General features: G+C 37.6%; 2 protein-coding genes across 5 annotated transcripts in view; both read right to left on the bottom strand.

Moving 5' to 3' along the window:
• The window catches only part of ETFDH (electron transfer flavoprotein dehydrogenase), an 18,831-nt gene extending 12,095 nt beyond the window's left edge, over window positions 1–6,736 (bottom strand). The window contains exons 1-7 of the mRNA XM_027456524.3: window positions 6,597–6,736; window positions 5,273–5,419; window positions 4,346–4,575; window positions 3,382–3,463; window positions 2,972–3,090; window positions 2,553–2,630; window positions 163–309 (exon numbers count right to left, since the gene is read on the bottom strand). Of these exons, the coding sequence (XP_027312325.1) occupies window positions 163–309; window positions 2,553–2,630; window positions 2,972–3,090; window positions 3,382–3,463; window positions 4,346–4,575; window positions 5,273–5,419; window positions 6,597–6,630 (837 nt within the window). The 5' untranslated portion in view covers window positions 6,631–6,736. The remainder of the gene's footprint in view (window positions 1–162; window positions 310–2,552; window positions 2,631–2,971; window positions 3,091–3,381; window positions 3,464–4,345; window positions 4,576–5,272; window positions 5,420–6,596) is intronic.
• A 972-nt stretch (window positions 6,737–7,708) lies between these two features.
• RXFP1 (relaxin family peptide receptor 1) overlaps window positions 7,709–26,175 on the bottom strand; it is a 100,742-nt gene continuing 82,275 nt past the window's right edge. For 3 of the 4 annotated variants that reach the window (XM_072037361.1, XM_013096644.5, XM_072037362.1), the window contains 13 exons: window positions 24,973–25,044; window positions 23,699–23,770; window positions 22,847–22,918; window positions 21,672–21,746; window positions 21,315–21,386; window positions 19,558–19,629; window positions 18,670–18,741; window positions 17,164–17,235; window positions 15,134–15,205; window positions 14,687–14,916; window positions 12,656–13,066; window positions 11,922–12,140; window positions 7,709–9,482 (listed from right to left, as the gene is read on the bottom strand). In XM_072037361.1, the coding sequence (XP_071893462.1) occupies window positions 9,181–9,482; window positions 11,922–12,140; window positions 12,656–13,066; window positions 14,687–14,916; window positions 15,134–15,205; window positions 17,164–17,235; window positions 18,670–18,741; window positions 19,558–19,629; window positions 21,315–21,386; window positions 21,672–21,746; window positions 22,847–22,918; window positions 23,699–23,770; window positions 24,973–25,044 (1,813 nt within the window). In that variant the 3' untranslated portion in view covers window positions 7,709–9,180. The remainder of the gene's footprint in view (window positions 9,483–11,921; window positions 12,141–12,655; window positions 13,067–14,686; window positions 14,917–15,133; window positions 15,206–17,163; window positions 17,236–18,669; window positions 18,742–19,557; window positions 19,630–21,314; window positions 21,387–21,671; window positions 21,747–22,846; window positions 22,919–23,698; window positions 23,771–24,972; window positions 25,045–26,175) is intronic. The other variant, XM_021270245.4, reaches the window with a different exon arrangement.

Below are 26,175 nucleotides of genomic sequence, written 5' to 3' on the forward strand. Positions count from 1 at the left end.
AAATGTCTTCTCTCATCAGCTTCAAAAAATTCAAGATTCTACAGTCTGAAAGTGTACCTCAAAATCTATCATTCTAATGTCTTTATATAAAGTAGCTCGAATACCAACTACCTTCCATTTTTACAGTATTTTCCTTAACACTTAAAATTCTGCAGATGATACCTCTTTCAATCCAATGCCATAGCTCTGGGCTTGACAGTTCTCCCTGAGGTTGTATTTTTTGTACAGCTGTTTGGCCAGATGTCCGTGACAACCTTCAGCAAAGACTGTGACCTTAGCGTGGAGTTCCAAGCCTCGTTCAAAGGTAGGCTGCAAAAGTGAAGGGTTTCATCAGCAGTTAGAACTGTGACACATCAAACCCACAGAAAGAAAACACGGGGCAATAAGGTGATTTTACATTACTTTGTAGCACTGCCCAGACCCTACAAATCATTGTAAGCTAAGATGGAAGAGACAGCTGGAGCAGAACCAAACTATGATACACCCCCAGCAAACCTGGCAAGGGGATTCCATTAGAGCAGCACCAGAGAATGGCCAATCTGTACTGAGAGCGATTCTTTTCCAGGTCAGAGGATTCCACGATCACATCTGCTCATTCATGTGGTGCAAAGGAACCCCAACAGAACAAGGAATCTTAAGGTGTAACTTTACACCTTAATTTTTGCTCATTTTTACAATAAAATGTTGTCTTACATATGTACAGAAAAGATATATATCAGTGTCCTGTCCCTCTGCCCCGTCCCCCCTCCAGAACGTGCAACTTCAGAATAAAATTGTAGAATAAAATTGCTACAATAAATATTACACCAATATTCTATTGCTTGTTAAAACACAAATAATGTTAGGGCAATTCTGTTGTGGCGTTATAAAAGAACTTCTCATCAAAAACTCCAATGCGATTCAGAGTAAGATAGGGGCAACCAGCAGGCTCACAGCAGCAGTTCATACTCACTTGCACGCTTGAGTGCATTAGGCTAGAATAGACGAGTAAGTTTATTTGCAAAGTAAGGATACTACATTATAAATATACATAACCTTGCAGGGGAAAAATGAAAAAAAAAAAAAAAAAGTTTGTTTTAAAAAAAGAATCCTGAATTGAGAGAGTTTAATGCTGAAAAAGATCACCAGACCAGTTTTCAATGAAACCTGACAGAGGTAAACCATTCACCATCCCTGTTTTTTGTTTGTTTGGTACTGATTACCAGGTGAAACTCTACCCGTTAACCACACAGTCTGATTAGGTTCTGTATAAACAAACACACTGAAGGTATTCTTGATTTGAAGGTTAGGCAAATGATGTTTACTCACCTTTATGCACTGGAAGTACTATCAACTGACAACTAAAATACTTAGTTTAAATACTCAGTTTACATTAGCGGCACCCTACTTATGTACAAATCAAGTAAGTCAACAGACTTCATGTTTTTAATAGACACATTCTACCAGAGTATGTGGAAAAAAGATTAAGTTTTGAGGATGCTTTAAAAAGATCCATATTTCCTCCCCACTTAAACAAAAACAAACAAAAACCTGCATTAAAAAACATTTATTACTGCAATGTATTACTTGCACCTCCTGCTGGAGAAAACGCACACCTGAAAATTAGCAAGTGGATATCCACTGGGAGAGACAGACAATATTATACAGGAAAAATATATTACTTTTTCCTCCATTACATTTTTTTTCTTAAAACAAGAATGAGTTGTTTCTTCTCAACTTCTGCTTTAAAGTGGAAAAACAGACCAGACTTTTACGTCAAAGGAAGTACTTCTTTGAAATTCTATGTAAACTAGTAAGAAACTTCATATAAGAAAAGCTGAAGAAAAAAACAGCAACAACAAACCTGTACCCAGAATTTCTGTAGCCTGGTAATTGTGTGAAAGTTGTTACAAATTGCTCTGAGGTACTGACAATTTTGCTCTGTGCATTGCTCAGGGAGGTGACACACTTACAGCATGTTCTGGATTCCATTAAAAATCATCCAAAGTCCAGCACTTAGGGCAGGGGGTCACCTTTTGGATACAGCAGTGTGACCAACCAGCAAAAAGGTATAAAGATTCAGCGTGTACCTTGCCCCAGCAAGGTAGACAGACTGTCAACAAATGTTGACTACAGTTGTACAGAAGAAAAAGCAGCCAGCCAGAAGCAAACTCTTAAATGTTGCTAGGTACCAGCAGGACAACAGCTTTCCATTTCACCTTCACGCCTTTTTTTTTTTTTTTTTGAGGGAGTTCAAGGGAGTGTTCTTTTTTTATTTTATTTTTTATAGTGCCTTCCCGTATGTCAAAGCATGCTTGCAGTCTTTCCTTCCAATCACCCTCAAAGAAACCTCATTTCTGCAAAAACTTTTTCTGCTAATTTCACAAGGAGTTTACAGTGTCCTGAGACCAAAACTTTCAGGTGTAATTGATCAATTTTATACAGAGTGGAAAAACAGGTACTGAATTTTGTCATTTTTCTTAGGCTGCAGCAAGATCACTGATACCACTAGAAGCAGATACAGCACAATTTCCCACATTAGATATCTACTTATGGAAAACATGGCTACTTACTTTAGGTGCTCCATCCTTTTGAATGCCCACATCATTCGTAGCTATCCCTTTCACACTACCATCTTCATGAAAAAGAACCTTTGGAAATGTTTAAAAAGAACATTTTAATGATCAATCGTTTAAATCCATTTGTAAAAAGTCCTAACACAGAAGTTGTAAGCACCAATTCTTTCTGCTATCTAGTGGTCAAACTTGGAAGATTACATTATTATTAATGTACTTTATGATTCACTTTATGATTGTGCTTTGCTGGATCTAGACCAAGGATTTTAGCCACTGAAACATGGTTTTCATAACATATTTCTGTTAAGAGGAATGTTGTGATTGTACAAATGCTGTGAGTGTACAAATAATAATTGGGGGCACAGTGAAAGGGGCTTCAAAAATGCTTTTCATATACACACTGATATCATTATTACCTCAGCTGCTGCATAGCCTGGATACAACTCAACACCCAAGGCTTCTGCTTGTTCACCTAACCAGCTCACAAAGTGTCCCAGACGTACTATGTAATTCCCATGATTAACCATTGGAAGTCCTAGGCAAAAAGAATATACACACAAACATATACACACACACCTAAGACACAGAACACTAAGCAAAGTATAAGAAGATGTAGACAAAGTTGCATCTGATGTATACAAGTGCCATCTTCAAAAAAATAACGTCATCTGTGATTAGAGTCATCATCTACAAACACTCGATTGCTGCAGGCTATTATATTCTCCATATGCTTGTTGTGCTAAATTGAATCAAGATTGATTGATTCATAGAAAAGCTGAAAAACATACTGAAAAGATGGTACAAAGAGCTCCTCACCAAACTTTACCTGGAAGAATTGGCACTGGAATTCTAGATTTCTTTGTTAAAATTCCAAACTTGTCTTCAGTTACAGGTGTATGAAGTGGAGCCTACATAGAAAAGGGAATAGAAATAGGCCTGTGAGTTGTTTTTCTAGCCAATCCAAACCAAATAAAATACATAAGAAAAAAATTAAAAACCCACACAAATAATTAAAAAAAATAACATGCTGGCAGTCATTTAAAGGTCTAATGAAGCACTTCTGTAGGAAAGTATCACTGGAGAAAAAAACAAGGATCTTATGAAAACAGTCAACAGACAAGAATCAACACAACCGAAAGGTTAAAAAACTGAAATGAGGCCTTGCAAATCCCTGCTATAGTTTGTACTTCAGCTTGTACTCCATCAATACTCTAAACATTTTTAAAGAAGGCAGCACCTCTTGTGTATTCAGCCCACTAAGACAAAACAACCAGTAAAAGGCCTGCTTCTCGCAGCTCCCAGGTGACAGCAGGGAGCCAGCTGCCAGTCAGATGGCTGTCCTGGCAGGGATGGTGCCTCAGTTCTTGCTGTCCTCCCTCCTAGACGACCTTAGGCCTGAGCTACTATGTCTGCACAAAACACAGTGGAGCACAGTCAGAGGTACTGCCCAGAAGCAACAAGCCTGGCATTGCCATCAATCTACCACCTCACTGTTTGTGCACAGGAGCTGGATTCTGTACAAATGCAGGACATGCAGCGCACTCCAGGATGTGGCACGCATCCTGTGTATCTGCTGTAGGACCACTGGATGGTAGAGCAAACGCCGCAGCATACACGTTTAGCACTGCTGAACTAGAGAAAATGTACTAAATAGAAAACGTGTCTTGCTAGTTAATCATATTTTAAATGGTACTAAGCACCAAAGGTACCAAGTTACTACATCACACCAAAATGAGTCAGATACAGGAATTTATGACATGCCAGCAATGTGTTTGTATGTTCATACATACCCCCCGCTCCTTCCAGTCTGGAAATAGTTCTTGCAAAGACCTTGGCTCAAGACAAGCACCAGACAGTGTATGTGCACCAATTTGGGAAGCCTTTTCCACCAGACAAACACGTATTTCTTTGCCATGCTCAGCAGCTAACTGTTTGAGTCGAATAGCTGCAGAAAGACCTGCAGGGCCTGCTCCAACAATGACAACATCAGCTTCCTCTGCAAACCTCTCCATGTTTACCCCTTCAATAGAAAAAAAGATAGTAAGATAAACTAATCACCAGTTCTCCCTGTCATCTCTCTACCTACACCTTGCTCTCTGGTACCGACTACTGGGTATCTCCACACTATTGTCTGCCATAAGACGAGGCTAAATACTTAACAAAATGTCCACTTCTGTACTTGGAATAGTGCAGAATGACATTAGTATTCCAATATAAAATTAGCTCTTTGTAAGTTGTAAAAAGATATGCCATAAAAACATATACAAAGTCTCTATACACCAGAAATACCATCTTCAGAAGCTAAGAAGAAAGTTAAAGTTAATTAAGAGCCCAGTTAGCTAGCTGCATCAAAGACACTTGGTGAAACTGTAGGGAAGGGAGGAGAAAGAAAACAAGATCCTTAGTCTGAACATGTTCCTTTATTTTACACTAATTAAGCAGTGACTTTTCTGAAATTGAAACCTTTAAAACTGCTAAACATAGAGATTGTAATGTCTGGAAACGTTGCAGAAGTTGCTTATAGATTTTCTTGATCTCGTTTCATAGCACTAAAGACACTCATTGTGAGAGTCCATGAAATTTCATCTGGAAAATTAGTCCTGTATTTAAGCGAATAGAATTTCTGTAAAAAAGAAAAAACGGCAACACACTTCAGTGTTGTTAAAGCTCAGCAACGAGAATAAAAAGCTTTTAAAAATGCATGTTTTCCCACTTACCCTCCCATCGCTTGTCTTTGTCCCGTGGATGAATCGTGTAATGCGTAGTTATGCGAGGCACAGCGGCAGTAGAGGCACATCTTGCTGTGTGCAGTGACGGAAGGCGGTCTCTCTTTATCAACTTCAGAGCATGAAAGCACTGACGTGCTGCAAAAACAAGAGACAGATTTAACGAATCATTCCTTACTCAGTCTTCCATTTTTTTCAGAAACACATGGCACAACCAGTATGACAGATCCCCAACGAGGCTGTCAGAATGAGAGGAAGAGGAATCATAAATGTAGATTTTAAATTTTCAACAGTTGCAATTACACTGTATCATCTATATTAAAAAAAAAAAGCAAATAAAAAGGTTTCCCTTTAAGCATTCTTCACATGATACAACTCCCTGCACCGGCCAACCATTCCTGACAGCTGACACGGGATAGCACACGCTTACAAGGGGAAAACACATTTTAAGTTCCTGCTGAACTTTGTACTCCAAGCCTTACTTCAGACTTCATGAGAAGTGACTAAACAACTGCAGGTGCAGGGCATTCAAGTTCACCACTTGTGACACCAACACGCCGAGATACACAGCCCGGACTGCCGACAGCAGGCAGCTCGTCTGAAACGTCACGGCCTACACCAAAAGCTCAGGCTTAAACACAGGTTCAGCGTAGCCGAAGCCGGGCACGGTAGATACAGTTCACCTTTACTTTTGCTGCAGAAATATTAATTGTTGCAACAACAAACTTGGGTCTCTCATTAAGGAACTGGAAGAGAATTGAAGTGCCGAATGATCGTAACAGGATCTATCCAGCAGGGCAACAACATGCCACAACTCCTGCTTTAATTTCCACTTTTCACATAAAAAAAAATGGTTAGGACGTTATTTGTACTCAGAAAAGCAGTGTATGCAGCACCGCAACTAGTTTTAATGTACAAATCTGTGAGCTAATGCACTCTGAGAGAGACTTTTCCTCCCATTACGGAGTCCTTGCTGTAATCTCAGGGGTGAAGAGGCAGCACACGGCATTTCAAACACGGCATTTCTGCCAAAACGCAGCAGTAAAAGGCCCAGACGGGGCCGTAGCGCTGGCAGCAGCACTGGCGGGGCGGGCAGCCCGGCCGCCCTTCTGCCACAGCCCCGCACGGTGCCGGGCAGGGCGGCGGCGCCACAACACCCCCCACCCGCACCCGCACCCGGACACTGCGCCTGGGCGCCCTTCACACAGCCGGGGCTGAGCAGCTGCCGGGACAGGACGGGCCGGGAGGGATTTTTTTTATTCCACCACAGCCCCAAGGAGCTGGGAGCCGCCGCCCCCCCTCCCCGTCGCGTTACCTGTGGCGCCGGGCGGGCAGCGCGACCACAACATGGCGGCGCCCTCGACCCCTCTCGGTGCCCCCGCAGCAGCTGCCCGCGGCCCCGCTGCGCCTGCGCGGGGGCGGGGCCGGGGCCGGGGCCGGGCGGGCGGCGGGGAGGGCCCTCCCCTCCCTCACCGGGTGTGCTCCAAGGCGCTGCCGCCAGCAGGAGCCCGGCCGGCCCCACAGCACCTGTGGGGATAACCTCGGGCTTCCTCGCTGCACGTCGGGGAGGGGATAATGCAGCGAGTCACGGCTTACTTACAAGCTCCCTCCTCGTCCCAAGCCTTGCTGTTTTAAGCAATACTGCAATATATTGATCACTGATGAGAATTTTTACGCTATTTTTGTTATAATGCATATAAAGTGCCTTATGATGGACCATATAACCCTCCTTGGTAGAAATCTAGCAGCAGCGTTTATAGGAGGGATTGCTCTGAACAGTAAGTGAAAGCTTCCATCAGTTACAAAAGAACCCGTGAAATACATTCTCCCATTTACAAGGAAGCACACGAGAACTTTTCCTGTATTTGGTCCTACTTCATTTCTTGCCTTAAGCAGTTACTATAGTTAGTTAGTCCAGGGCTTACTGTTACCGCAACCCTTTGGTCTGAAAGATCACTACTGTGAAATAAATACCTGTACTGAAAGTCCCGTACACTCACCAAAGCTGGGGGGATGCTGCAGTGTAGTGGGAAGCTGCAGGAGAAAGTAGCTGTACGCTGCACTGTTAGTCCAATTTCCTCTGCTGGATGGACTTTTTTAAAAGATAAACTGTAATTTTGTTATCAAAGCAATAACGTTTTTGCAACACATTCTGACTGATGGGTGTTTTCTGATTACTCATAGAAACAAGGATGACATTGAATATACCCATAATCGACTTACACGACAAACAAAAATAACAGTGAGGACAGACTCATCAAGAAGGCTTGCCCTCATGAGTACACAAGCTCTTTTGAATTGAGTTCTGACTGCCCCACTTAAAAGTAACACGCAGTGCAGGATTTCACTTCGCGTTTTTTTTTTTTCCTTTTTTTTTTTTTTTTCCAGTAACCCAAAATGTTGCCAAACAACTTGGAAAACAAGTCATTTTGATCAGCAGATAATCTTTTATTATTTCAATAAAATGTACAGTCGTGGAAACAGGATGATTAACTTCTGATTTCAAGATAATCCAAAGTTCTGTAAACAGTTAAAGTGTGCATCACACTGTTTTTAGTTCTACTTCTTACATTATTAAGAAGTTAAGTGCAAACATCGGAAGCATCTTTTAAAAAGCTTCAAAACATCAATGCAAAATAATTTCTTTCACCACCTTTGGCTCCAGGCCTTTGGGTTGTGAGTATGGTACAACATGAACTTGGGAATTCATACTCGCAAGAGAAAAGATTCTCTTCACTATGGATATGCAAAGGAACAGCCTCTGCCTTGCACCTCTTTTTGGTACAGAGGTTCATTTCACATGGGATAAAATCAATTTTCTTTGGGAAAAGGGGAAAAAATAATTACATTGGGAAGCCAAATGCTGCCCAAAAAGTGCGGGATGGTGGCACTTCAAAATTATTTTAACTGTACTGCATCCAATCAGATGTACAAAGTGATTACAATATAGATGTTATGACACCTATTAAGACTGATCATTTGATACTCTCCCGTTATTCAATACACGGAGAGTTTAAAATCTGTTGAAGTGTGCAGGCTGTAGGGAACTGCATAGGGAAGCCCATAAAGAATTGGTGAGGAAAAGAGCAGCATCAAGATGTTGGGATACTCACTCTGGTCTTCCCAGGGAAGATCACTCTTCTGAAGGAAAAATTTCCACCAGCTACAATTGGAGGACACTGTTGAGAAACTCATTTTGTTTTAAAAACAATTTTGGTTCTGCTTGAATTAGAACAATTGTTACCATTTCAGGATCATTTGTATGATTAAAATAGTTGATATATTTTTTAAAAGCATAATGTTCACTTGTTTGGCTTTGACAAGTACAATAAACTAATCTAATTATGAAATGAAAATATTTTCTTAGTGCTATTGTTCCCTAGAGCTTTTTAAGAGCTGTATGACGTCTGCCAAGTCAGAAATTTTGAAGGGAAAATAATTTTCTGAATGATGAAACCAATCAACTCTGAAGAAAACAGCTGGTAAAATGGTGATTTTTTTAAAAAAAAAGTTTATTGAAAATACCTTTTTTTTTTTTTTTTTTTCCAAAGACAGATGATTGTGAAACGTTTTGATTTCAGTATGAGATGTTTTAAATGATAGTTCATGCTTTTTTCCACACTTCTGGCTTGTTGGAGGGGAACAAATAAGAGATTGATTCTGAACCAGGATGAGCTGTCAAAATGAGCTGTCAAAACTGTTGCAAGATGGAAATAATTTTATTTATATTGGTTCTACCTGCAAGCAGCCACACTGCTCTCACTTCGTCCTGCTGTGTGTTCCGGTGCACAGGAGTCCAGCCATCATACCTCCCTCATTTTGACTCATTACTGTAAAGTAGCAAGTCCATGGATGTGAAGCTAACAGTGCAGATGTCACCGTAAAGATTCAAAATGTATTTACATGTACAGATTTAGTCTTGTTGACTGTGTAGTCACAGATGCATCAGAGGAGTCCGTACAAAGCACAGGCTTTGTTAGCTTTGGTGTGATTTCGTGCACTGGCCACATCTCCACCCAAATGAATGACGGGCCATATGTTTTCTGACTGCCTTTGCTTCTCTTGGATCTTCTCTGTCTGTAGTTATACCAAACCTGGTGAATCATTTCCTTGAAAGGTCGGGTAGTCAAAGTGTAGAGAAGAGGATTCAAAGCGCTATTTATTGGCAAGATAAAAATCACCACCCAAGATGTTATGGTACCTTAGGGAGGGAAAGAGAAAGGAAGCTGTAGTAGCATTTGTACATATTAATTAATACAAAGCACATCATGCTTATGAAGCAGATCTACCCGCTAAGAGGCTGGCACAGTTCTTGTTCTGGCTGAGACCCAGTTTCTTGACCCACATCTTTTATTCTGCTTTGCTCTCTTGTCTATTACTGTGATCACCGTTTGCCATCCTCTTCCCATAATGAATGCATGTCCCTGATGTCCTGTTCTTCCCCAAAGCAATATCCTCCAGCCCCTTCTTCCCCACAGAGGCTGATTTAGCTCCTCTGCACCAGTTCTTTGTTCTTTCCCATGTGAAGGGCATTGTATACAATCTTATTTCCTTCTTGCTCTGTTGGTAAGGGTCTCCATGTTCACACCTCCATCCTTTGTCACAGTTTCCTGCTCTCCTGCTTATATCAGGGTCTGGGTGCATTTTTCTATCACCCCCTTTTCATCCTTACTGTTTGGGAGAGAAGTTGGATTGTTAGCTGGCAGGTAGAGACGGGACAGGACTGTAGTGCTGAAAGGTGGTCATGGGCACCCTCAGGTGCACTGTTTGATTTATAGAACAATTGCAGAACTGTCCCAAGCTGTACAAACAGCCTTTACCCCCTGCTTTCTGGCCTGATCCTTTTGCTGCAATATCAATACATTTCTATTGATGCATAATTCTAAGGCTGTCACAGCCCCCGCCAAAGAAATATAGTTTAAAGCTCCTGTGAACTTAGACAAACATCTGTGATGTCTTTAATTTTATGAAATGGGTTAGTACTACTTAGCCCAGCCTGTCTAATGCAGAATGTTTACTTGCTAAATCCAAGATCATCCTGTGGTTTACCAGGATTTCTTCTAGATTTCCTGACCCTGAATACATCTGCTTCTAGTTTCCACAACATTTTCTTTAAAATCTCTTAGATGGTTGGATAACTTCATGAAGAAGCATTTTAGAAGGTTTAATATAACTGAAAAATATTTGACACTGTCCTGGTTTCAGTTAGAACAGAATTAATTTTCTTCCTAGTAGCTGGTGGAATGCTGTGTTTTGGCTTAGGATGAGAAGAGTGCTGATAACACCCCGATGCTTTAATTGTTGCAGAGCAGTGCTTATACCAAGCCAAGGACATCTCAGCCTTTTGCTCTGTCCTGCCAACGGGCAGGCTGGGGGTGCAGTAAGAGCTGGGAGGGGACAGACCCAGGACAGGTGACCCAAACTAGCCAAAGGGGTATTCCATACCGTATGGGGTCATGCTAAACAATATATAGGGGTGGCTAGCCGGGGGGAGGGGGCCGGACTGCTCGGGTTGAGGCTGGGCATCGGTCAGCGGGTGGTGAACAACTGCATTGTGCATCACTTGTTTGTACATACTATTATTACTTACCTATTATCACCATTGTATTATTATTATTATTATTATTATTATTATTATTATTGTTATTGTTATTATTATTATTATTATTTTTGTTATTATTATTTTCCTGTCTTATTAAACTGTCTTTATCTCAACTCACGGGCTTCACTTTCCATTTCTCTCCCCCGTCCCAGAGAGGGAGCGGGGAGGGTGAGCGAACGGCTGCGTGGTGTTTAGCTGCCGGCCGGGTTAAACCACGACAGACACGATCAACACAACCTTCAGACGTTTAAAATTTAAGTCAAAACTTTGAAAAGGTAACTCCCAACACTTCTGGTCAGCATGGCAGACAAAATTCTGAGCTAAAATATTTTCTCACTGATACAGTATTGTCACATACAGCCATATGCTAAGTCTGATTCCGTGGCTGCTGGTGCTACTCTTTGTGCTAACAGGTTCTTTCCAACATGATTTACAAACCCTGCATAAAGACGCGATTTTTCTAGCATGTACCAATATAGCAAAGAGAAGAAAATAATAAAGCTGTAATTTTTAATCTTTTAAGTTGCACAGTATTTACATGCGAAATATTTCCCCTAACACGGAGAAAGATAAGCACAGCTTTACGTAACTTACTGTGTGAATATCAATTCTTAAAAGCAAGTTATTTCAGGATAAGAATTGTATGGTTAAATCAAGATAGGAAACACTGTATTGTCTTTAGGCAGGGTTAACAGAACCACCAAAAGCTGTCACATGAAAAAAGCCAATCCTATTCAAACTTGGTTTGCAAATATATTTTGTGGAGACAGATAGATATTCTGTGGAGACAGGCTTTAAAGATTTGAATCTGTGTTGTTTTGGCTGAGTCAAAGGTAACTAGATCTTGATGATGATAGTAATAATGCGGTAATAAAACAAACTATAATTCAATACATTGTGTGTGCATCTATATAGATAAATAACATAGTTCATGATAATAATGTAGTTCAACATGTTCAATTCTTTTTTTTTTTTTTCTAAACTGTAAATGCTCTTTATACAGACACAGCTGAAACAGCTGCAAAAGGAAGAACATACCTGGTATTTCTACTTGAAGTAAAGAAAGGAGTTTCAAAATAAAAATGGGTATCCAACATAGTGCATCAGTAAAAACAATGAAGAAAAAACGTTTGGCAAGGGTCATCTCTTTTTTGATATGATTCCGAATTTCAGTAGCCATAATAGCTGTTTGGTGAACACTGTAGAACATGCTTCCATAGGAAAACACAATGATGATAAAAGCAGCCAAGTTTACACCTGTTGAAGAAGTTAAAATTAGTTATGATTTAACAGCACAATGGCAATTAAACATCACCTATCTGCAAGTTGGATAGTAAAGTCCTTTCTCTAAACTGCTAGTCCCATAGAATTAAGTGGCCAGACAATCTAAGTTGGTCTTCATCCAAACACTGAATTACTGCCTCTACTCCAGTATTTATTTAAATTATCATTGCCTGACAAGTGGCTGCCATCGGATCCAAACTATGTAGTTCTTCTCTAGTCTTAACATTGCTTTACTTCCCTGACAAAATTTATTCATTCAGGAATTTAATGGTCCTAACTTCTTTCTGCTTTCTGAGTCCTTCAGGCATTTTAAGATATGTAAGTATCAATCTAATATAGTAAAACTCTCAGGCTGGAAAAAGTCTGTAAGGGTATCTGAGTATGAGATGTGAACATCACAGGAAAGCTGCCATATCTGTTTGAAAATCAGGTTTGTTATCATATAAAAGGAAGGTTCTAAATGTATATAAGGAAAAAAGGCAACTTACCTAAAAAAATGACAACAGAATAAATCTGACTTCCTGTACTTTCTGATTGCTCTGAGTGAAGAGGAAAACAGACGCCATTGGTGCCATAGTAGTTCCTGAAAAATTCCTTATTGCTCAGTGGAATAAAAGCAACAACAAACCCAATTATCCAGATAAGAACTAAAATGGAAATTGTCCTGCATTTTCTGGGCTTCAAACACCTAAAAGGATAAACTATGCAGATGTATTTTTCCAAAGTCAGGTAAGTCAATAGCAATACTGACACCTCTGTAGACAGAATAGCCAGCGATCCCACCAATTGACAATGAATACTGTCCATCCACAACTGAGCGTGCTTGTTGTATTCTCCACGATATTTAAGATCAAAAGCTCCAATCACAAATAAATATATTCCCATCAGACAGTCAGCACCTGTGGGCATAGTGCTTAACATCATTATTCACACATCTGAATTTCCCATTCTCTTTGTGTATATGTCTACTGAAAAACAGACATACACACGTATATCAGTACACATTTATGTCAAGTAATACATAGTTACAAAATCAATATTATAGTCAGAACACTATTCTTTTCAGACTGATTTATTGAAGCTCAAATAAAATCGGTTTGCAAGCAGAAACATATATTTTAATTTATAGAAATATCCTTGCAAACCTTTTTTTTTATTATTATTATTATTATTAGATTTTATTCTTTTTTGATATTGACATTTCACTTAAGATAGTTTGCTTTGAGTAAAGCATCTCTGCTGGACTCAAAGTTTAGTTTTTATTTGTCCACCTAATAATAATTCAAAACTGATGTGCACAGGCTTCTACTAAGACTTGAAAGTAGTCAGCAAACACAAACAACATCGTTCTTGCTCCTTATTAGCTTAGCAGGGAAAGGCAGAAGACAGAGGGAAGTTCCTGTGCAAGCCTGTGGTAATGCCGAGAGGCATCGCTGTGACATTCCTAAAACTCCTTCTGAGCATCCAAAAGAGAGTTTCTGTTGTAGACCCTCAACATAGTCTCAACAGTCCTCACAAGTTCAGACATATGCCCCATCCTCAAAATGATGATGTTGGATGAAAAACTATAAGCATAAGAGATGACACATTTAGCAATTATTTAATTCCTGCATTGGCTTCTTATTTTCAAGTCTTCTGCAACCAGGAAGACAAAGAGCATTGTTCAATTTTTAAGCGTACTGAAATATCATGATCCCTTTTCTCTTCCCCTATTGCATTTTACATGGGATTTCTATGAAAAGGCTTAATAATAAATATTTCTCTAATAGTAGCGCTAGCAGGTGAAGAGGAGCTGTCTACATGGAGCTGAAGCCTTCTCAGGTATTTTGATGAGTTTTGCGTGGTGCTCAGATTGCTCCAATGGTTAAACAACAAAGTTTCAGAATGTGTTATTGAGAAATGTTGCAACCACTTTATACAGTGTTGACAATTACACTACAAAATGCAACTAATAGCATTTGTGAAATAGCTTAGGTAGGCTGTCTTGCATTGAGATGGGGTACTAGAGGCTGTAATATAATCTCACATAAAAAACTATACTTCTTAATATTGAGGAGCTAGGAGTGGTAGAATTTCTATATTTGTCTAAAAAAATTTTTGCTTGCACAAAAAAAAGAAAAAAGAGAACCAATACATGCAATAATGTTTACACACACAAATTGCTATTTAATCAAAAGGGCATACCAGTATTTAGGTTTATGGGCAATTGAAAATTTTTGGTTATTTTTTCTTCTTGCCAAAGAAAGTGAGAGTTTGACAGTATCTCTATCATTAAAATCAAATGTGAAACCCTTGTAAGTTATCAACTGCCTGTTGATAACTGCCTGTTGAACAAAGGCAGCATCTAACAAACTTCCTGGTGTATAAGATACAGCATTTTGTATTGCCATTCACAAGAGCACAAAAGTTCAGTTAGCTGGAAATACGTCACTATATTATAATATCAGATGTTGTACACACTATCTGTAGACTAAAACAATATTATTTTACTATTTTACTTTTATGCACAGAATACTCACAGCAGAGAGACATTATTGAGATGGCGTGGAGCTTGTTTTCCGATCTGATGTAAGGCCTCATACAGATAACAAAAATATTTCCAAAGCAAGTGATGGCAGATACAACCCAGACAAACACTCTCTGTATAATGCTAGCTAAGAGATTCTCAAGGGATGAAATCCCATCGGTATTAGGCTTACAGCTGCGCACATGAGGGGCATATCCACAGTACTGGAATTTCTTAAAATATCTAAATGCGAGAAACAAAACAGAAAATAGATGGCTCTAGTAAAACTCTCTAGTAAATATTCAGAAAACATATTCTGAAAGAAGAAAAAATAATTTAAAATTGTCAAATTTGACAACTACTTGCATGCTACTTTTCAGACACTTTTGTTTTTACTTATTCAGTGTTCTGCAAGTCGTGAAATTCAGACCAAAGAAAGTGAACTGGATAAACTACTTACATGTGGGAGAGGTTTCTAAGGGGTCTGAACATTCTTCTCTGGATGTTTGCAATATCAATGCCCTCCAAGCTGCTGTAAACAACATACTCTTAATAAAACACGATATAAACTCAATAGTAGAAGAACAAACTTAATGAGCATTTAATTGTGTTCCTACAATGATATGAAACTAGAGATGAACTTTAATTGCCTCTAATCTGTCACTCTTTGAAACTTAAACAGAAAGTCTACATGAAAGCTAAAGTGGAACAAAATGAATCTCACTTAACTCTAATAAGCATTCTGTTCTTCCAAAATCATAGAGAAGGCTCTTTCAGTGCTCTCAGCAGTGCAATCGATGATTATTATGTTGCCCTTCCAGAGTATTGTTCTACCCATATTCTTTCATCATCTCTGGGAAAATAACAACTTGTTCCAATAGCAATATTTTACATTTCTGTCCCGGTGAGTGCTTTGCGAGACAAACAAACCACTGCAGGAATTCAGTCTTTATTGTCAAGATCAGCAGGAAGTTGGTACACAGAATTTGGCATGTAAGGGAAAAAGCTGAATTTCTGGTGACACATAGGTGGGATTTCTTATTTTATTTTTTAATGTATGGAAAATGACACTATTATTTCTCCTGCAGTGCTAGATCAGTAACATGTAACTGCGTAAGCTGTTCTTTTAGAACTTCAGTTTCGGTATTCTTCTGGAATACCTTCTGGAATTAGATGTGCACCATGTCTTCTAGATTGCAACCTGTCAAGAAGGCTTTGGTTGTTCTTGTGTGCAGCCTTATTTAAATGTACTGTTCAATGATTTGAGTGCAATATTCATGTGAGTTCTGAACATATTCAGGCAAAAGTGCAGAAAGGCATTAGTCTTAATGGTTATTTGCTTTGGTCTAATGGGCAGTTTTGCTTGGAGACAGGAATAAGGCCCCAAATACAGAAACTTCTTAGTCCTAGTTAAGCACAGAATGAATCCTGGGGCATGCTTTCCCTAACTACTCCTACCATTTCAAAATAGGAAGGAGGCAATGGATGTTCTGCAAACTAAGTGCTGAAACATACCATTTCCTACAGATCAGTCTCCAGGTTTATCAGCTTTCCTAACTTGAAAATATAGAAGGTCCTGACCACTCAATTGCATGAAGTCTTTGGTGTCAAATAATGGCTGAAATCTATGCTGCAGCTTGACTGCTAGGGAGGTAATTAATTATTTTCTGTGCTCAGATATTTATTTTCATGTATCTTTTACAGATTTAGTATTTTCAGGCCTTTAGCTATTTGCCGAATTCAGTTGAATTTGGCCACTTGAGTCCAAACTGTTGTAAGGAAATGGTACTGATCAACAAAGGCACATGTACTGTGTTTTCCGGCTGCAACTCTGGGGTCAAATCACAAACTGTAGTTATTCCCCTCTCCAAGGAAACATATTTTTGGATCTCCATGGCCATTTTGAAGTTACAAATGGGAAAAACAAATGCTGTGTTCTACTGAGCTGGTTGGTTATTGCAGACATGCATTTGCCTGTGAAGATATATTTAATCTACCACAAGACCAGTTTCAGCTTTGCAAGACTGTCACTGCACCATCACTCAGTTTCAGCAAGGGTTCTACTGGCAGAATTCACGTTTAACTGCTGTGTTAGTTCAGCCATAAAAATTACCCCTAAACTCTTAAAAAAGATTTGCAAAAGTCCCATCCGCTCTGACATGACAACTGAATTGTGCTGCAAGTTGTGCAAGGTCAAAGTAGTTGCATTAATCCTTCTCTGTAATAGTGGAATAGACAACATCCTTCATGAAATTGAATTTTTGTTCTCTTTTTGTTGGAGAAATTTCCATTATGATACCAGTATTTATATGAAGGTAAATTGAAACATTGTTAATAGTTATTTTCCAGGTTGAAATTGTTGAGGATCATAACTATAAACTATTTCAAAGGCAGTTTCTTTTAAAACATATTTTGGATTATGACTTTCTGAAGGAGATGTGTATTATCACATAGTAAATAAATGATTGCAGAGAAATACTTGATACTTACAGGGATTTGAGTTTAGTTAGAAAATCAAACTGGTCTATTTGAATTTTCTTGATTGGGTTATAAGAAAGGTTCCTGTAAATACAACACAGATTTAAGCAATTTTGCATGTTTTCTCTACAGCCTGGTCCAAAGATAAAGTAAAAATACATAATTCATGTGTGTTTTCAGTCCTGTAGGATGGACTCTTATTATCGTCAGTTAAAACTGCAAACAGTATCATTCATTCAGCTTGTTAAGCCAGTGGAAGAGTAGTCAGATGCTCCACAGTCATACGATCGTCACAAACATACACATCACACACACCATATCTCCCAACCTGACACTTAAAGGTTTTGACTATAGAAATACTTCAGTATTAAACTTTTGGGAGTTATCTTTTAAGTAAAATAATGTAGTTGAATTGCATGCATTTAGAAACAGAATTTAAAATTTAGTTTGATTGTTGATAAAATCCATCTTTTCATAATGATTTGTGTGAGTTCAAAAAGAGACTGAGGCAATGGAATATAAAAATACACGTAGACATTAGTGTTAAATGCTGTTAATCTGCACAAGAGTATTTCTAGATATGTTTCCTATTTCTTCTCCCTATAACTTTTTCTTATGTTTTTGTTTTGATGGTATAACTGAAATGTCCAAACACAGTATATGCAGCTGATAACACTTAGTTGCCCCAGTATGTTGTGACTGATCCCAAGAGGGCTGGAAAATCAGAAAAATAAGTTACTGTACATACTGACACCTGGTTAAAAATAGTTACAGGATTTTTCAGTTGTGCCTGACAGAGGTAGACACATGGACTTTGCTCAGGAAGGTTAAGCTCCAGTGGAACAGTTGTTCACAGCAGCAGACAAAAAATCAATACTTTCTCAAAAGGTACATAGGTTATACATAGCTATTAGGTCCACTGGGAAGTCCTGCTTCTGCCCTGACATCTTCCTGGTTTAAAATCAAAATGCAAGATAAAGGCAGGATAAAATGTGCTGGCTTGTGCTCTGGAGATTCTTCGATTTTGTGACTAGTGTCTCTTTCAGATTATGTGAGAAAGACTGAGACTTTCCAGCAGCAGCACTTGAATTTTTCTATGCACATATTATGGAAACAGAAAGAATGCCTTTCTGGTTTTATAAAATATTACGCTTTTTTTGGAACTCTTTTACAAGAAAAAAACACTTGCTAACAAGGCAACTGTATGAACCTCTTAAACGTTTACTTTTAGAGCCAAATCACTATATCACATTAAAAACTCCTATTGAAATTATGAAGTTCTGATACAGCTAGCATATCTCATCTTTCATATAGTAACAAGATCTAGAAAAGATTGAATTTGAACTTGCTCTCTTTTTGGACATGAAAATATTCATCTTTTACAAAATTAATATCAAAATAATGGTATATACATTTGTTTTTCTTTTGGTTCTTTTCTTTCCTGACATTCATGACTGAAAGCATGTTATATGAGTAATATACAGTTATATAATAATAAGAAGAATCAAGAATCCTTACAGTTGTGAAAGCTCCTTTAGATCCTTAAATATATATGGAGGAAGTGATTCAATCTTGTTGCTAGCCAAGTCTCTGCAGAAACAGCCACAGGTGGGATATCATAAGTTCCTAGTAGGTTCAGTTGTTTAGCTGAAGAGCTTTGTAATTCCAAGATACACAGTTTTATTCGATTTGCCAATTAGAGTATTATTTATTATATATAGGTTTATCAGAAACTTGGACTGTTAAAGAATGCTGATAAAACAACATGAAAAGATAGATCCACTAGATTTCCCTTAGCCTAGTTCAAACATGTCATTAGATACATAACTTATTATCATTATATGTACATGAAAAAGAAATTGAAATACACTTAACTTGAGTTGCAGGAATTTAGAAATACATTAAACATATTGTTTCATGATGGGAACTATCTCTCATCTCATATGGGTTAGCCAACACTACATCTTTCCCTTAGTTCTCTAACTTGATGTTATTTTTACTAAACATGGAGAGTATTAATCACTGTAGACAGAGAAGTAAAGACCTCAGCACAAAAGATATCGGCAAACCAGTCTAAAAGACAATGAAAGCACACATGCACCTAGAGCGTGGTGATAATTCTTTTAATTATTAAAAATTAAGAGTAATTAAAATGATTCTATTAAGGTAATGCAATGACCTTGTGAGCAAAAAGGCAATATTATCAAGAATCTCAGAGTATTACTTTATTGCCTATTTCTTCCTTGTTAAATATATGGAAAAAAAAAAAAAACTGAGGATAGGTGCTATCTCCAAAGCATGTCATGTGAAATAGAACTGATGTTAAGTTTATGTTAAATGACATACGCAAAATAAATTATAAATCTTTGTGACTTGTTCTACAAGTAAAAGAAGAAATTGACTCACAATTCGTCTAACATTTGGAGAGAAGAAAAACTGTTTTCATTTAAAGAGCTGATTTTATTTCGCCTCATCACCCTGGAAGGAGAAAACAAGCTTATATTGCTGTTGCTTGAAAACCATTTGTTTTTGAAGAATACTTCACAAACTTTTAAAATACTTTCTTAAGCTGGATCTTCAAACATCTTCCTCACTAATTTAGCTATCAAGGTGATCAGATATAGAAACTTACATTTTTACAATTCCACAAGTAACTTTTGTTGTCTACACATGCATTTGCATGTATATTTTGTGCTCTTTTTGCTGTATCGGTATCTACCACCAACTAAAGTACAGAAGGATATGATAGCACAGTACAGTTGACTACAGTTTGAGAATTCAAGATATTTTAAGGAATAAAACTAATTCTTGACAAAAATTTGAATGTTCAAGCTGTATCCTGGGCTGCATCAAAAGAAGTATGGCTAGCAGGTCAAAGGAGGTGATTGTCCACTTCTACTCCACTTGAGTGAGACCCCACCTGGAGTGTCTGTTCAGCTCAGGGCCCCCAGCACAAGGACATGGACCAGTTACAGCAGCTCCAGAGGAGGGCCACGAGGTCAGAGGGCTGGAGCACCTCTACTACGAAGCCAGGCTGAGGGAGTTGGGGTTGTTTAGCCTGGAGAAGAGAGGGTTCTGGGGAGACCTTACAGCGGCCTTCCAGTACCTAAAGGGGGCCTACAGGAAAGCTGGGGAGGGACTCTTGGTCATGGAGTGTAGGGATAGGACAAGGGGTAATGGCTTTAAACTAAAAGAGGGGAGATTTAGATTAGATACAAGGAAACATTCTTCACTCAGAGATGGTGAGGCACTGGCACAGGTTGCTCAGAGAAGCTGTGGTTGTGCCATCCCTGGCCAGGCTGGATGGGGCTTTGGGCAACCTGGTCTGGTGCGAGGTGTCCCTGCCCATGGCAGGGGGTGGAACTGGATGGTCTTGACGGACCCTTCCAACCCAAATCGTTCTGTGGTTCTTTGATTCCTTCCGATAAGTTCATTTAGCCGTGCTGCCATTCTAGCGCTCTTTATTCACTCAAGTCTTTCCATTATCCATAGCAGGCCAATATAAATTTTATGAGATCAGGAGAAAGATAAATTGGACTAGACAGCTTGGGACCTAACAGCACCTTGGAAACAAGCACACAGTTGTGCAACTTTTCCTTCAGTCATATTTCATCTGTCACTGTGCTTTCTCCTTAAATAAACAACCTGGACTTTAAATGCAAAGAGAAAGCCAAGAATGTGGATCCCACAGAAGATTAAACAATTTTAAAAGTGACAGTTACTATGTAGCATACTAATCAATCAAAAGATAGATTGGATTTTCTGAAGATCATTACAACGTCACTGAAGAAAATTTGATGAGAATACTAAAATTGATGGGCCAACCAGCTGGGCCATTAAACTTTTCAAAATAAAGAAATAAGCTACCTACTTTGTATTTTTGCTTCTTTTTAGTATAACATTTTCTCCTTCTCTCCCAAGTAAAAAGTTAAAATGATATTTTCTAAATCTTATTATCAGTCAAAATCACTTCACTGAAGTTTAGTTACATACATCAAGGATGAATTTTGCTATAAATTTAAACAGTGTAACCACTGTATAGTGTTCATTTTAAACTGAGCAATTTAATTTAGTCTCTCTGGCATCTAAATAACCATGATACTCAGGAAACTTTTAGCTCAAATATAAATCATTCAGGGTGGCTAATATATCCTGTTACTTACAGTACAGTTAGAGTGTTGCAGGAGAAAAAAGTGATATTTCTTAAATGATGGATATGGTTGCCTTCAAGGTCTCTAGGATATAAAAACAAAACGTTAATCACCCAAAATAAATTTATTTCATTCAGGCAGTTATTCTAAGTTAATTAAAGAAAAATACTACCAGAATGTCATGATTGCACAAAAGAGAACAGAAACCAGAGATCTATTTTTTTCTACACACCTGGCTGATGACTCCAGGTCATCAACCCAGCAGGCACTCTGTAAGATCATTCCAGTGCCATTAGAAAAAGCAGTATGGAAATACAATACAAAGACAAGAAAATAGTATTTTTCTAGTGAAATATAAGGTAGACTTACAACCAGTTTAGTCTTGGCATATATTGGCACAGAGGTTTGTCAGGCAAACGAGCAAGAGAATTATTCATCATTTCTCTGAGAAAAAAAAAAAGTAAAATAAATTATGACTGACTATATTTGCCAAAAATTACCTAATAGAAAAAAAATCTTCTCTCTTATATTTGTACTTTTGGAAAAAGGCAGTCAAACCCTGATTAATTTCTCAGAGTCTTAGAGGCACTATAATTTTCTTAAACGTCCATATATTCCCTATGGCATTCAGTGCAGTGCTATTTTATCTTTGACTTGTTTGTTACCAGGTAAAGGGAAGATGCTCATTCAACAGCATTTTAAATAAAACAAAATAAGTCAATTTGAATATTTTGACTATGCTGTCATAACATGTAGTTTCTATCAGTGATGCAGGAAGGGGGAGGTGGAGGGAGGTTTGCCTCTGGCTGCAGAGGAAGGGGTCTCTTGTATTGAGAGGACAAGGACAGGGTCTTGGAGAGAGAAGTTGGGCTGCTGCCAAGGGTCAGGCAGGAGCTGTGGAGCAGCGCTGCCTACCCATACCCCTACCTCCTGTGGGCAACTGGCACCCACTGCTGCAGCTGCCATGTTCTTTTCCTCTCAGTGCCATAGTCTTTTTGCTCTTATTTTTCCCCAGCTATCTTCGTATGCTTTTCCAGATACCATACATGTATGTCTGCATGCTGCCAAAATCCTCCTACTCTAGCATGTCACACCTGGCAGCAAGAAGCAGCAGCATGTTTACCGTCCTCATTTAGGTGTTTCCCACTCCCATACGTGGAGTGGAAAGTTTTGCAGACTTTCCTGGGAGAGAGCCCAGTGCTTGCCAAGAATGTTAGTTGTAGATTCATTTTATAAAGCGTAGGATCTCACGCATCCTGTCTGGCCTCTTGTGTGGCTTCAGGAAAAGCAATTGTGTTCCTATTGATTTTGGTAGTTCATAGCTGCATTTAGGTCATTTATCTATGTAAAATGGACTGAAATAATGGGCTCCTCTGGGGCTGGGTAGGTTTCTGAAATAGAAGCTCTCCTACAACAGCAAACAATATAGTGTGGTGAGCAAGCACAGTCATTATAAAAAGTTTTTGTCTGTTTGTTTTTGAATATATCTGTCCTTCTTCTTCTGTTCTTTTAAATAACACTTTTGGTTCTTATTCCATACTTACAGGAGAATAAGTGATTTGAGTCCATAAAATGTTAATGGAGAGATCCGATTTATTCTATTATTTTCAATTATCCTGTAAATTACAGCAAAGCATGTATCAGATTGATAATTAACTACAGTCTTAAATTGAACAGATGATAAAAAATTTTGAGTTCACATTTTTCAAATGCCCATTCAAGCCACTTAAATAAAAATTGGCACACTACTACACAGTATGTCAGAGTATTCATCAAAATAATTACCTTTCAGAAGAATTAAATATTTTTTATAAATTTTTAACTTAGAGAAAGTAATTACTTTCAATTTAGAAAAATGGTGTTTTCATGCTTGCTTTAAAATTATTTTATCAAGACTTTGAATGGATTTTCTGTGAAAACAAAGCACTAGTACAAAACAGTGTTCCAAGGTAATCCATCAGTTTAAAACACAGAAAAATGTTAGATATATAGTTATATGTTTATTTTTAATAATTTTACTGAGTTAAAATAGTATTTAATTTCTATCCGTCTAAAATGCAGCAATAAATCAATAGTTCAGATGATAAAGTCATTATTTTCTGGGACATTTCAAGTACTACTTAAAGGTAAAGACCTGCCCCCAAATCATTTCTACTCTTGTAGTGACTGAGTTATTTAATGTAATAATATGTAACAAGCAATTACTAATAACAATATTTAGGATTGTAAAATAATTCAGGCAACTGAGACTCTGCTCTCACAGCGTGTAACTTGAGTTCCTTAATTATTATCTGGTACAAAAGTACTGCTACACACAAAAATGAAAGCAGTCCATATATTATACTGCCTCAATTATTCCTTGATAAAATAAGCGTACAAATAAGAAAATAACATACAGCCATTCAAGTTTATGGAGATCTTCAAAGACACCAGGCTTCAAATTGGTTAACTTGTTGTTACTCAGGTATCTGAATCAAGATCAATAAAATATAAACAAATGGGATGCATCAGATGCATGAAAATGAGTTTCAAGATCTTTCCTTGATAACTTATAAGAATACATTTTTTTAATGACAATTATTATTTTTGATTATGGCAATTTTCATGCCTTTACTTGAAAAATAACCCAGTTATTAAGCAAAACACCCCCTCATATGTGATTCCAGCCTCTCTTTCCCCAAGAAAGCCAGCAGGGGATGTCCAGGCATGTGTCTTTCATAGAAACGCCAGAGCTAAGTTGAACTCTCCACAGTGAGGACTTTTGGAAAAATTATGTGGAACATTTTGTCTTATCTGTAAGAAAACAGCAATGCTGAGCATTTTCACTGCCACATTTTAGGCCCATTCCAGTTTCCTTCTGTGGAGTGATTAGTTCCATGAATTTTTCTGGGATCATGCTCAGTCTTTGCTAAGGCATTAGTCATGAATGTAGATACCAGAATCATGGAAAAGGAAACACGGAGAAATGAAGGGTGGCACTATAAATGGTCTAGGAAGGTAATAACAGCAGCTGTAATAACAGATAATCATCAACCACACTCATGAAGGAAAAGTAGAATGTAGAACAGAAAAAAAAAAAAAAAAAAAAAAAAACAAGACCAAAAAACCTTAAAAAACACCACAGAAACAACGAAAAAAAAAAAAAAACAAAAACAAACAACCAAACAATGTAATTTATGTATCATCCCTTTCACTGAGATAGTTCCTTAAAAGTTAAAAGCACCTTTCAAAAAGCTGCTGTAAAATAAAGGAAAAAAAAAATATGTTATTTTTATTACTGATACTGATTGCTTTGGTTTGCTTCTGTAAACCAGAATGGCATGTTAAAGAATTTCCATTCAATGCAAGTTCTTGCTTTTGTTTCTCTCCCTTTTCATTCGTTCTGCCTTTATGTAAGGTAACTACCGCAGTCTCCTTCTTCCATTCTGCATAGTTGGGGAATAGGAGTATAGTATAGAGCTCACTTGTATTTTCAAAGTATTGTCCTATCAGATAAATCCAAATAGATAGAATCAGCACAAATAGCTCTTTATATATCATTGTTTTCTCAATCATATCATCAATTATTTTGAAATTTCATAACTTTGAAACAAATAAGAGAGATATTTGTAGCAATTCTCAGTGCTGTTCATGTTGCTCTTCACTTAAATAGTCCTAAAGCAATACTTACAGTTTTGTCAAGTTGTATAAACCTTTGAAAGCATGTTTGGATACAGCTCTGATTTTATTATTCTGAAGATACCTAAGAAGATACAACAATAACAATAATTGATTTTCCAGGCATGCAGTCAAAGCAATCATAAATAAAGAACTAAAATCTATCAACTAAACTGAATTTACACGTGATACTGCAAAAGAAGCTGTCAAAATTGTTACACCCTAAATGTGACAATAATAATTTCATAGCTGTTGTTGAAAAGACTGCAAAGATGTTTTAAAAGAAATAAAAACTCATAGCAAAATTAGAAAATTCATTCAAAGAGACACTTGGTTTGCTTAAGAACAAAGAAATGCTTGTACTTGACATTCTATTTTAGGTTCCAATCTTGCAGTCCGTACCTTTGTGACCTGACTATGTTTAGCCAGAACTCTGCTACAAACAAGAGCATTTTGTGTGGCAAATGTCAAATAAACAAATGTTTTTGACATTTCTTTTTAGAGTTCCAGAGAAATTTCAAAACACTTCAAGATAATACAGTAATAATGTAGAATGAATCGTGCTGATTTTCTGTAAAATAAAGAATACTATTTTTTTCTTGTTTTTCATCTACTTTGATGAAATAGTAAGTTCAAAAATGCCACAATCTGCAAATTTTGAATTATTAAAAAATAATTTTAAAGCATTATGGTATTATTCTCTAAGAAATCTATAAATAGAAATCCTTTATATTAAACTACAGTCAACAATACATACAGTCTTGATGCATTCCTGTTACAAACAGTGACAAAAAATTAGCTTTTAGAAAATAGGTTTGTGTCAAACACTGTTCAAAAATTTTTTGAAAGCATACAGTTATTAATTCAACAAATGTTTTGTACAGGGAGGTATAACTACATGTATTTCTGTTAATGAAAACACATCTTCCAAATTTAAGGTAATGGTACTTAACTCTGTGAACACAAGATGGTGCTGCAGTACAGTGCAGTTTCCATAAAAGTTTTATGTTTTCTAGGAACATAAGAACCCTGTTCTAGAATTTTGCATGCATTTCTTAATTGCACCGATTCTATATAAATCAAACTCATTAAAGGCTATGATTTTTGAACAACGTATTTTTTGGACATATAAAAAACACAATCTGACTACTTGAAACATTATCAAATCGGTAATAGAAATATAGAAGTAAAATCAAGTGCCGTATGAGTAAGCTTC

This window comes from Anas platyrhynchos, chromosome 4 (assembly GCF_047663525.1).
Source record: "Anas platyrhynchos isolate ZD024472 breed Pekin duck chromosome 4, IASCAAS_PekinDuck_T2T, whole genome shotgun sequence".
NCBI lineage: Eukaryota > Metazoa > Chordata > Aves > Anseriformes > Anatidae > Anas > Anas platyrhynchos.